Source organism: Falco naumanni, chromosome 4 (assembly GCF_017639655.2).
Source record: "Falco naumanni isolate bFalNau1 chromosome 4, bFalNau1.pat, whole genome shotgun sequence".
Lineage (NCBI taxonomy): Eukaryota > Metazoa > Chordata > Aves > Falconiformes > Falconidae > Falco > Falco naumanni.
In genome coordinates, this window is record NC_054057.1 from 10,759,019 (window position 1) to 10,772,316 (window position 13,298).

General features: G+C 39.0%; 1 protein-coding gene across 3 annotated transcripts in view; it reads right to left on the minus strand.

Annotated features, from left to right (window-relative positions):
* CHN2 (chimerin 2) overlaps positions 1–13,298 on the minus strand; it is a 163,254-nt gene that overhangs the window by 94,832 nt on the left and 55,124 nt on the right. For all 3 annotated transcript variants that reach the window (XM_040590756.1, XM_040590757.1, XM_040590755.1), the window contains exon 2: positions 845–883. In XM_040590756.1, the coding sequence (XP_040446690.1) occupies positions 845–883 (39 nt within the window). The remainder of the gene's footprint in view (positions 1–844; positions 884–13,298) is intronic.

Sequence of the window (13,298 nt, forward strand, 5' to 3'; positions counted from 1 at the left end):
ACAAGTTTATTCCAGTCTTTAAAATTATACATGTACATGCACGCAACTATGTGATCCTTGTGTTTTTGTAGTTCCAATTTGGTAATGGCACTGTACTGAACTTGAATTTGCCACAATTAAAGAGATTACTTTTGCTTAGGATTGTTCTGTATCTGAAAACAGCAAACCCCCCCCCCCATTCCTCTGCACCCAAAGCTACAGTTCCATTAACTTTCCAGTAAGGGTTTAAAAATAAAAAAGATAAAACTTAAAGTCCACCTTAAATAAGGGTTTTAAAAGCCAGTATTTTGTCTTAGATCTGTGCTACTTTATTAGAAAATACATTTGGAACAAATCAAAAAGAGCATAAAATATGCACTTCTGCACTGCACTCTACGTAAATGATTTTTCTAAAAGAAGACAGGAAGGTTCAAAGAACTGATAATGGTGTCTCCAACTTCTAAGCCACCACTTCAAAAATCAGCTTCTATTGCTAGGGATCAAAAATACTATTATCTTAAAGTGATTTGGTGACCCATATAAAAAGACAAATATACTCAAGCCTGACCTTTAGTAAACACATGAAGCATTAACCTCCACCTCTGGAATCCTTCCTGAAAATCTCAGCAGAGAAACCATGAAAACCAGGATTTACACACTTGTAAGGCAACCTGGAGAGTCTGGCACCCATAACCCTGCTGCGCTTGCTCCATGGAGACCCAGAAAAATTCAGGTTTCGCTGCTGTCCCATACAGTAATTTCTACCTAGTACATTTATGTCTTTTTTCTAAACAAAGAAAGGAAAATACCTAACAGTGACATCTTGGTAAGGTACTAAGATTATTTAAATTTCTCATATACTCACAGTATGATTTCCATATTGGAGGCTGGTATTCTTCAGCATCTAAAATAGAAGTAAAAAAGGAGAAAATAATCAGTCAATTGGCCACTGGGTTAAACTGTCAGCACACATTTTTCTGCTAAGGGACCTCAGTTTGTCAGCAAAATTCACATTTCTTTCCCAAGAGAGATGCTAGCTCATTTACAGTACAGTGAGAGAGTACATCCCTACGTGAGAGAAGAATATACACTTCAACCATATTGGATCCAATGTGCTGCTTCCATGTTATGCAAGTGCAACAGGAATTAATTTCTTAACAATTTGCATATAGTTTCCTGACTCACCAGAATTTTTAAAATAATTAACTAGACTGGTAACTGCATTATTTATTTACTTTACTTGGCATAATAAACCGACAAATCACTACTGGTTTTCAATCAGGCTTCTAACCCCACTATTGAGATCACAGAATGAGCATCAATGAATGACATGTGCTTTAGCTAAAAAGACGCACAGCTCAGGCTGGACACCGATGCACAGATCCAACAGTTCCAACAATGAGATTCAATTACATTTCTTGAGCGCACTAGAATACAGAATTGGCATATTTTCCAGAAACTGCGGCAGCAAAAATAATATTAAAGGTTAGAAAAAGGAAAGACTGCAAAACCTGCAATTGGAAACAGGCAATTACTGCCCCTGTTGACTGAAGGGGCACAAAAAGAGTTAGTATCTTCTGTTAGTGCAAGAGTTATACAATGCTGCTGGGCAAATTTTTGGCAGAAGGAGCAGAGCTTCTGGGTTTAAACCCCTAAGTTTGTAGAGCCTGAGCTAACTTTCCCCAGCCTGGTGTTGAAGAGCCCAGCAAGCAAAGGCATCTCCAGGCTGGGATGCAGACAGGCACAACTGGAGGGCACAGCGCGGGTACGGTCCCACGCCACGGGGAGGTTTCCAGCTCTCTGCAAGAAAGGCTGTTGCTTCAGCCTCCAGAAAACCCAGCAGAGGCCAAGCTTGAGCAGTAGGAGTTAAATAAATCACCATACACCAGCCACAAAGGGTGGGGTACGAGTACTAGTTTGGCTCTAAACTGCCGTGTTGCCAAACACTTTTGAAGAGTCATTTATGGGGGTATGTCATTAACCTCCTAATACTGTGCAAGTTAATTAAGGCGTTTGGTATTTACTAAACTTCTACTTAAGTTATGCTAATGCAATTCAATTATAGTTGCATAGCTCATGCTCCTTGTCTATTTATATACACACAACCACTTTAAATATATCCCTGCAAAAGTTTGTTTACAAGGAATGCTAATCATTAACTACCATCTGCCACTTTTATCTCTATTGTTTTAAAAAAGGATAAATCTAGCAATGATCATAGTTACTGCCTCAAATAATGCCCTGTGACAATTCAGACACATTGATAGGGAAACCCATTCAATTCCAGTTTCAACTGTATCAACTTCACAACTTTTGCAAATTCAAAATGTTTCCAGACTGACAGAGTTATACCATGTGGTGGCAACCCAAGAGTAATTAGCTTGCAAGTTCATTATACAGAAGGATTATTTTAAATTATATGACGCTATTCATGAGACCAGAGAAATTTATTCATGCCACAGCCAACTAATTTTTTTCTCCTGTCACATTATAATGGTAATATATGACTCTTTTTTGCCCCTATACATCTGTTGCTCCACATAGTTTACCATAACACCATAATACTGTGAATTAAATTCTTCTATCGTACTTCTAAGCTACTGCAAGAAAATTTCTGAATTTGTTTGTTCACTTAGTATATTCTTCCAATAGGAGAAACATCGAGACAGTGATATAGATCTGATTATTTATACTTCTGGCTTCAGAAAAGCAAATAATAGTGGGAGAAACTATGAAAAACCAACAAGTATCGGTTGTTGCTTTAGTATGCTAAAGTAATTAGAACAAGCACAGTAAACTGAAGAGTGAAAGCTGATCTACAAGTAGCCATAAAGTGCTTCATTAGCTTGAGACAGACTGATGGTGTGGAAACGCTGCAGCCTAGGTGGAGAACAATCATCCAGGAGATAGTCATAAAACCAAACTCCTAATGATTACGTTAGATTTGTTACGGTTATGAATCTGTCAGCCCAGGAAAGAGCGGACAGAACCATTCCTCAATAGCTAAAATAATTCTTAAGGGCAGCACGCTCGGAGGAAAACCACGGGTCACCGGCTCCACATTCACCCTTACGAGGCACTGCAACACCCTCCGTGATGCCTTCAGCTGAGAACACACCCCTAAACCACAGGGAACAAAAATCCATATAGGCGATCGCATTAATACCGTTTATTGTCAAGCTACCATGCATGACAACTGATGGCACCCATTTGTAGAGAAACAAAGAACAATGAGTTGAAATACAACCTGGAGATGGAGGTCATGCTTAAGGACCAGCGAGATGTTTTATGGAGCCCAGGTACAGTCCTCTTGCTCCTTTTGTGGAAGGAGACCACTGGGCCTTGTACAGCCAAAGATGCCATTCAACACAGCTGTGGGCGTGAAAATCAGCCTCAGGCCAGCAATTACCACATTTGAGTCACCAGAGAAATACACTGACTCTCCTCCTTGTGTAATACAGTCTTAGGACTCCCATCCTGAATGACTAGATTAGACTAAACTTCAGCCCTTTGTAAGTCAGAAGTTAAATAAGACAAATCCTGCCTGAGCAGACTGGATTACTATTTGCCCTTTTTTTCAGGTTTCTGTTCTGCTTCTTTTTTTATTAGTCTTCTTTTATTATAAGGTAGCTCTACTCGTTAAATGGTGCTCTGCTCTCCATCATAAACATATGACGTTATGTTTAACATAAAACATAAACCAGCAGATTCACAGAAGTTGCCAAAAAGTTTTGGTGGTCAGGTCAGTTACTACTTGACACCTCAACTCCCACAGCTTCTGCCTTCAGTTCTACATGTGATAATGGTCTCAGCAAGGACTCCAGACCCCAGTTTTGAGTCACTTAGCAAAAATCAATCAATCAGTCAGACTCGGCACAAATGGCAATGCCCTGCATTGATCTCTCATTACATTATATTCCGAATATGAACTTTGATGATAGTGCCTATCACAACTGTGATTGGCAGCATGGGAGAGAGGGTTCACTGAGGTACCGTTTGGTGGCAAGATGGGTCTCTCCTATTGCTGTTTTCTTGAAGGGTCCACACTTTCAACAGCGACTTTCTGCCTAAAACAAGAAACTGAGCCAGTGAAGGTTGAAAGCAGTTGTCACAGGAGAAACTCAGAGCACAAGATAGATGCGTATCAGTTCTGAAAAACTCAACAAAATGCCCCAGCCCATAGCTGGCTATGATGCATACACCTTTCTGAGCCTAGAGAGACTCACTGTAAAAGAATTGCAGAAAGTCCAGTTTAGGTCTTTTTTCTTATTTTGATTCTTACCAATACTGTATCAGAAATGACCTTAGCAAAACCAGAAAACCTAAGGAGTACTTGCTGGAAAGGCTAGAACTGGTAAAAAAAGCATGAGAGACTTCCACAAATAATATTACAGGCAATACTGTGAACTTAAAGCTTTGAAACACACCAGTTGAGAAGGTTAATATTTATTAGACCTAAACAAGTAACTAGAAATTAGTTGTATGCTGAATGAAAAGGCAAAAGGAACGATGAATGCTGACTCCTGGGGAATATTACAGCTCCCAGAAGGTTTCCCCCTGCACACATAATTGACATGAAAGGATACTGGGGAAAATTGCCAAATCAGCAACGATACTGTGGAATTGGAAAGCAGGAGTAAGGAAGAACGGCTAGTTCTTCGCTTTACTCTCCACAGAGTAGAGAGGATGAAAACCATCTCAGGAATAAAATATTTTCATAAAGCTGATGGAGCACTGTAAAGCTGAATAAGCTTAAAAAGACTACAGTAAAGGGAGTACTGAAAAGTTGGCAAAGCTTTAAGCAGCCAAAGAAAAAGTAAACCCACATAAGGTGTTTTTTTTTTAATGAAACATGAAGACAGAGGACAGTATTTCTTTAAATAATGGGTGGTAAATGGTTAACGCATTACTCAGAGTCATTCTTAAGCAATTTCTGAGCAACGGGCTTACATTAATTATATAGTAGATAAAGTTATCCATGGACTTCAAACCTTGTTCTTCATTGCGCCTGGCCCTGTACCAAAGGTGACACATTTCTGGATGTAGTTGTGAAAGACACTGGAATGACTGAATTGCTTTTTAGTACTTTCTTGTACTTTGTGAAGATGATGACGTAATGCCAGCGCCTGTGGCTTTGTGCTACCAGCACTGGGACTGACCCAGCTAAAGCAGGTCTTAATAAGATAGCGACTAAGCTAAAACTTTGATTCTTCTGACTACCAAGACTGGTACTGCAATGGAAGGAGGAAACTCTTGATTTACAGGAAAGATCACAAATTACGTCACTTGAATCCAGTATTTCTGACTTTAAGTGGCATTTCTAATTATAAGGGGAACATTAACAAATATCTGTACTGTAGCTATATGCCATGTCCCGTTCTAGGTATTCTAAAAAGTTTTAATGATCCCTGTGGTAGTAAAGAGTTATGCAGACTAGTAGCAGGACTAAGCTACTAAAGGGGGACTGACATTCTTTGCTATTTTCTTCATAGTCAGTATGTAAGAGATTTTTTTTTCCTTTGTCCATACTAAAGGATAAAAAAAAGTATTCTGCAGTTCACCTCAGAAGAACTGCTTCAGCCTGGATATTCTGCCACCATTGTCTGAATTTCAGACTTCCTTTCCAGTAACAGCTAATTTTAAAACTATGACCTGCATGTGCAGGACACTTGTATGTGAAGAAGAGCCAATTTGGAATCTGCTTACTAGCAGCGTGCAGATAAATGATTCACTGGATGAACGTCTAGTTACTAATTTTTTCATCTTCTATTATTATTTTCAGACCAAGAGTAATAACTTTTAGCATTTGAATGCCTTTTGTATATTTCATTTAAAAAAGATTATTTTACAGTTTTACTATATACACTTTTCACATTTATAGCTTTGTTTCCAAAACATTGTTAGCGTATATTATTAAATACATTTTTATTAATCTTAAGTATGTAATTATATATATAACAGTGACACATAACTGTTGAGTAAAAGGCTATGTGAAAGATAAACAGTGTTTGTACTCTTTAGGCACTTACATTTTTCTTCATGCAGCCAGAATTACATTACACAATGTACTACAATGGGGATGGACACCACAGAATCGTGGAATAGTTGAGGTTGGAGGGCACCTCTGGAGGTCATCTGGTCCAAACTCCCTACTCAAGCAGGACCACCTACAGCCAGCTGCCCAGGACCATGTCCAGATGGCTTTTGAACATCTACCTCCAAGGATGGAGACTCCATAATGTCCCTGGGCAACCTGTGCCAGTGCTCAGTCACCCTCACAGTGAAAAAGTCTCCTGAAGTTCAGACAGAGCCTCCTGTGTTTCATTTTTGTGCCCGTTGCCATTGGTCACGTCACTGGGCGCCACTGAAGAGAGCCTGGCTCCATCCTCTTTGCACCCTCCCTTCAGGGGTTGACACACATCGGTGAGATCCCCCTGAGCCTTCTCTTCTCCAGGCTGAACAGTCCCAGCTCGCAGCCCTGCCTCACAGGGGAGACGCTCCAATCCCTGCACCATCTCAGTGGACCTTTGCTGGACTCCCTCCGGCACGTCCATGGGGAGCCCAGCACTGGACACAGCACCCCAGGTGTGGCCTCGCCAGTGCTGAGCCGCGGGGAAGGATCACCTCCCTCAGCCTGCCGGCAGTACTCCTAACACAGGCCAGGATACCATCAGCCTTCTTCGAGGGAAGGGTACATTGCTGGCTCATTTTCAACTTGGTGTCCACCAGGACCTCCAGGTCTTCTAGACAGACAGTCCCCAGCATATATTCGTGGATGGAGATTAAAGTGACAGAGCAATAAGGAGAGTTCTTTGATAAGGCCAGTTCTTTTTCAACAGGTAAACCATCACTGTATTATTTGATTTCCACTCTATGCTTAAAACTTATCAATTACAGAAGCTCATTTTCATCTTACCTGATGGCTAATCATGTGGATGGTGAAGGGCTATTTTCATTTATTTTGCATGTACGTATATAGGTATGCACAACTACCTCACATTGCAGTCATTTTGCAAACTATTTTAAATAGGCACTTTTTCCTGTTTGACTGTAATTTGGCACATACTTTTGGGCATTATGATTACTTGTATTACATACAGTAACTGTCCTTGCAGACATGTCTGCCTACACTTCGAGAAAGAACATTCTTATTTTTCAAGTTGCAAAAAATCATACTGTCAAATGAGCACCTCTCTAAACCCTGAAAAGTCACTGTTTCTTTGAAGAGCAAAATTAATTCTCTTGCAGTTAATAATTAGCGAGGTAGCTGTTGAAACATTTCAGTGTGTCAAAAGCTCTGTTTAGTGTTTCATTCAGAACGCACAGTTGCTCATATTTGCCAGCTTTATCGCTGAACTTTCTTGTCATCGGTACATGGACAGCTAAAATACGGAATGTGACTCCAGCTTTTGTTTTAATGAGACACTTCAACTTTCAGCATGGGGCACAGAAACAGAAATGATCAAATTGTTTATTTGCAACATAGTTTATAATTGGTGTATTAATTCAGATGATGAGTGCTTCCCACTGTGCTATTGTCTTTTTTTTAAAAAAAAAAATCAGCAATACTGTATAATTTAAAATGTCAAAAAATGCTCACAAAAGGGGTGGAGTTGTCTCTTGCATAGCAATTAGACTGAAACAGTAAGCTTTTAATAATCACAATATAAACTGACAGCTATTTTGGATCTTTTGCTTTTGCCTACCATCAACTTGCTATTAGAAGCCACTGCTGTAAAAGTAGTTCATTTTGTCCGTTCTATGAATCAAGAGCCTTTCCAAATTGTGCTATCTCCTGCTTTTGCTTCAGATTTCAAAACGGTATCTCTCCACTAATAGACAGGTGGCCAGTCCATGGATAATTTTGTTTAATGCACATACCTGTTTTACTAAAATGCAGAGGAAAGATTGTGCAAATAAGTAAATTTAATAATTTACAGGAGTCATCAAGTATCAAAAAAAATACAGCTGTGAAATAAGTTAATTATTAGGGCCCAAGAGATCACAGGAGATGCAAATTATTTGAATCCACAGCTAAACTTGTAGACCAAAGCTTAAGGAGCTGTGTTTGACAGTTGGTGAGTAGTATTCAACCAGCTATGACCACCCAATTGGAGCAATATCCTATTTAATTAAAAAAATCTGCCTTTCTATTCTGCACAGATTTAAAGAGAATTAAAAGCCTTGAAAACATCATTCAGAATTTGGAAGTGGAGAGAAAGAATAAGGAAGGCTTTCAATAGCCATAGGAGATGTGTAAAAGGGAAGGGTATTTGTATAATTCTAGTTCTAGAAGTCTCTTTAAGAGACTAGTCATTCTTAGGGCTGCTGCGTGGGGCCCAAGAAATAGAATTAAACAGGCTCTTCCAGAGAGCAAATCCAAGAACGTGACAGGGGTCTAAGTAAGCTGATGCAAATATTCCCAATGCTTTAAACATTTCCTAGGAAATCTGTAAGATTTAAGAGTGTAGAGGGGTATTCTCACTGCCTAATGTTAGGCAGGTAGCTCCTTTTTAATGCCGAATCACACTGAACCTATTTGACCTTGGGTGGCATGATTCAGGTGCTTTCAAACATTTTGTTTACAGAGCAACAATGAAGAATTTCCTCATGCAAGTCATTAAAGGTTTGTGTCTAAAAACTAGAAAGGTGGACAATGAAAAAAAATCACAAAATATCTCCTTCATGCTTGATTGCCAAAAATCTGATTAAGTTAATAGCTGCCATTAAATTTAATCTGGTCACTAAAAATTATGCCCCAATGCTTGTTACCGTTCTCTATTTTAACACTAATGACAGTGTAATTAAAATGTAACATGGTTACTTTTACATTTTCATGCTTTTAATATATAAACCAGAGGTAACAAGACATTAAAATGGTACAAACAGGGCTCTGCGTGACTGAGACACTGACATTTCTTTAGTAGGAATAAACACATGACATAAGTTAAATCACATCACATTAGGAGACCAGCTATCTTACACAGATACACTTTAGCTTCTAACTAATGACCAGTTAGTTCCTGGCTAACAATCAAGACCAGATAATCAGTTGGCATATATGAGAATAGCTCCGCTGAAGTAATTTTATCACTGTGCAAAAAGTGGCAATGCATTTCCAGTAATTTACTTATTGCATCCTAAAACCCCATCCCCCAACCCTCCAGCCAATGATCCTTGGACTCAGCAAAGCAGTCCCCGCATTGTATGAAAAAGCATGTGACTGAAATAACCGTAATAATGCCAAAAAATGGCATTAAAAGGGTCACCGTGAAGTATTTCAATTAGAGCATTTATGTTGAAGTAGTTTCAGCACATTCCCTGTTCCAGAAATGCACTCATACATTGACATGATGCCCATTTATCTGGCTTGTCAAAGGAGCCAGCACATTCCCTGAAAACTTATTAACCTTTAGCAAAATCCAAATCATTGCTTTTGGTAACTCTGTTATTTTTGACATGGGTCATTTTATCATCTCTCTAAGCAAGGGTGCAAGTGTTTGCTTTTGACTCTTCAAGGGTATGAGGTAGTCCTAGTCCTCCTGCAGGTGACTGTGGAGGCTGTGCAACAGCTTCTCTGGATAGAGAAACAGAATTATTTTTAAAGGGTACAACTGCAGCCTCCGAACCAAGTGAAACCCGGTAATTCACCTCAGTCAGCAAAGCCATGTGATTCAGAGAATTCACATCGGTAACTTACAAAAATCACAAAATCCGTTGTACTTGGCACAGGGGCTGCTCATGTACTAGGGACCGCAATGAACTCTGCGGCCTAAACGCAATTTCAAGCCTTGCACATCAGAGATAAGAACGACCCTGCCACCCAGAGCACCACAATGACCTGCAGAAGAATAAAGGTTTAGCAAATAATTAGACCTTTTTTTTGGCTTTCTTTACAGGTCCTGTAGCATTGCTGCAATATTTGCTTCTATACATTGAAAATATGAAAAACAGGGAACACACCGCCCACCTGAAAAGCTTTTTAATCATTCCCACAGCTCTCTGATAAAATTTGAAATAACCAGGCCTTGCAGGATAAGAAGCAACCCTGTACCTGTGTACTTCCCCTGCTACAAAACCATGACATTTTTCTTTTAACTCCATTCTTTGGCGAACAGTTTCATGTGTGTCAATTACATTCAAGGCCAACTGGATTATTCTTTTATGTGAAGTTCGGTTTCCGGATCTTCAGTGAAGTTTGCTTTCTGTAGCTTCAGTTTATCTCTTTTCAAAAAATAGTTTTGATTAACTCGTGTCAGCTATTACATAAGCACCCACTTTCTCTTCCGATACACTGTGCAAATGGACGAACACTTCACAAGTCTTTTGTATTTCCACCCATCATGTAACTGCTCCCCCAGTACTGTTGTTCCTGCAGTTATTAATTTGGATCTTCTTAAAATTCGGCTCCACAAGAATGTGCTTATGCTGACAAGATTCTTAAGTCTTAGAAAGGTCTATGTAAGTACGCTTTCCTCCCTGCAATTTTAGCAATAGAAGAGTTACTACCAGTATTTAAAATGCTAGAAAACCATAATGAAAACTATTTCCCCTCAGAAGAATATGGTTTATGTATTGTTTCCTTACTCAGGAGGAATTTTAATTGCCTTGTGGAAGTCTGTAATTCTTCTGAGAGCTTTTTACTACAGCCTGGCACTTTTACAGTTGATAATGAGTTCTTACTGTATCACGTATTTGCAAAATACTTTGTATGAAACACTACAAAATTTAAAATACACTTAGGTCTTCCACAAGTTTCATCAAACTAGCCAACAGGGCTGTGCAAAATATCTCAGAGCCTGGGAACAGGTGACAATTTTGCTTTGCAGCTTGCAACATTGACTGCATTTTCCCTAGAGAAACACTGTTTAATGGCATGTCATATCAGGCAAACCCCATGTCTCTCTAACATTTTCATCGTCAAATAAAAAAAAAAAAAAAATCCAAACTGGTGCTTATAGGATAGACATACAAATGTCTCCAGTGGCACTGAGTGGAGGGACAGAATTTAGCCCCCCCTAAAGTACAAAGGAGAAGGCAACTACAGCCTGGCGAATATCCCGATTTCCTACCTTGCAAACTTCAAAGATGCATATGACACAAGAATACTGTATTTAAGTGTCTTAGAACACATGAAGCTTCTTTCTATGTGATAAATAAATAAAATGAAAGCAGTAATTCCCACGTAAAAATGGATTTTGCTTCTGTATAATCAGAGATAGGGTGGTTATTTTTATATAAATAAATTGCAAAGGAAGGAGAAAGCACGATTTTTCTCAGTAACTTTTCCGGAATTATTTTTCACCCTTGTAGCAATCACAAAGTAAATTTGTTTCTTACCCCATTACGCCCCACTTATCTTGCAGACACACTCAGAAGACAGTCAAGCCAGTACTTAAAAGCTCATCCATCACACCTTTGATCATAACATCAGTACAGTAAGAAAAAAAAAAAATCATCTTCCTTGGAGTTCTTTTTAAAGATACACACAGGTGCCACAATTTTGAACAAACTCTCTAACTCATCCCACTAAAACACTTAGTGTATGGTCAATTAATTATGAATAAGGCTATGGTTTTGGCACAATATTTAGTATATTTCATGGCAGAGGCACAGGGAAAAGAAGCAGTATTCAACAAAAGCTTAGCAAATATGTTTGCTATAAGCTTCCAGCAGTAAAATAGTAACCAATATTTAATACATTATCAATAAGCATGTACACTTTCTACTATGATTTATATGCTGAATGATAAAAATTTAGATGTCAGATACTCTTTTTTTTTTTTTTTCCTGTGGGCCAAAATCAGCAGTTGGTCTTCCTGACCCAGCACGGTCTCCCCTTTAAAGAGCAAATGAGTCAGAATTCTTTAAGTGGTGTGACATAATCACAGCCTTTACGATGAGCCTCAGCTAAAGGCACTGCAGAATTACAGGAGCCATTTCACCCCTGTGTCTAAGCTCACAGGGCACGTATGGAGGTACCAGTATGCTGGCAGATCAGTAGCTATGGGCACAAAATAAGACGCTTTCCATCAATTGCTTCCTAATAATGAAACTAAGGAGAGTTGCGTTCCTTTGATAACGTAGAGGTCTTCATCTAAAAACACAAGGTTCATGTTCAAGTATTTTTTGATTCGCAAAGAACGAGCACGTCTACACGCTGAGGCTCAAAACTGACTAATGTCACTTCAGAGCACAGAGAGGGGAGAACAAAACAAATTCAAGCCTTTATTTTGGAAAGCTCTGGCAAATCTCCAAAGCAGTATGATGATTTTTTTTTTTTTTTTAAGTTAAAGGGAAGGGTTGGTGCTGAGCACCAGTTGGTGCAAGTCTTAGTAGCAACCACCGCTCTGCAGTTCTGCTTTCCTCTTGGGAGGCAGGAAAGCTGGGTAAAAAGATGAGTTCATGCTCTCATCTCTGGCACGACAAGAGCTAGGACGGATATTTCATCTTGTAAAGACACCAATCCATGTGAAACGTGGGTGGTTTTTTTAAGATTTTCCTGCTTTTCCTATGTGTTTGTTGCATCATACAAGAAAGCCTGTCAGAGTTTGTCAGATCATCCTAGTAGCTAAACGTCCCCAAATACAGATTTTCTTGAGAATCCAGAGGTTGCTGGTTGTCTGTGGGTTTGTTGGCAACACCAAAGGTTCCTAACTAATGACTGAGACAGTGTGCTGTCCCTACAAGCCACTCCAAATGAAGCTGTGTTTTTGCCAAGTTTTTGCTTCATATCATCATTATTTGATGCTCACAGAGACAGTGAGCAACTGTGTCAGCTTTGTGCACCAGGAACTACAAAAACATTCAACAATTATAAAATATACATTTATTTTAAACTTTTGCTTCATGTGTTACTTTCAAGGATAGTTAAAGGTAAACCAGGCTGAAAGAGTAAATAAGCCTGCTTATGACAGCAGAAAATAGACCTGAATATTAAGAAGAAACATATCTCAAAAGGGAAGCACAGTGAGACTTAAATCCAATTTGTAAGATAAAATCTAACCAGACCACTTACTATTGCCATCTGATAGCACTCAATATTGCTTGAAATTCATTAATATGCTAGGTAACCTAAGTACAGTGCGTGTATACAAAATTAATTCTATTAATTTCTACATTAGAAAAATCTACCGAAAGAGGAGGAGAATAATTATAAAGCAGTCTTACCCATCTGTGGAAAAGACATAGCAAAACCAATCTAAACCTCAGAAGAATAATTATCCCATGAGACACTCACCTCCTGGGAGTGCCCATTATTGTGTTACGAGAACATAAAACTGACAGCTATTCAGAAAGACCTTCAGAGCAATTTTGGT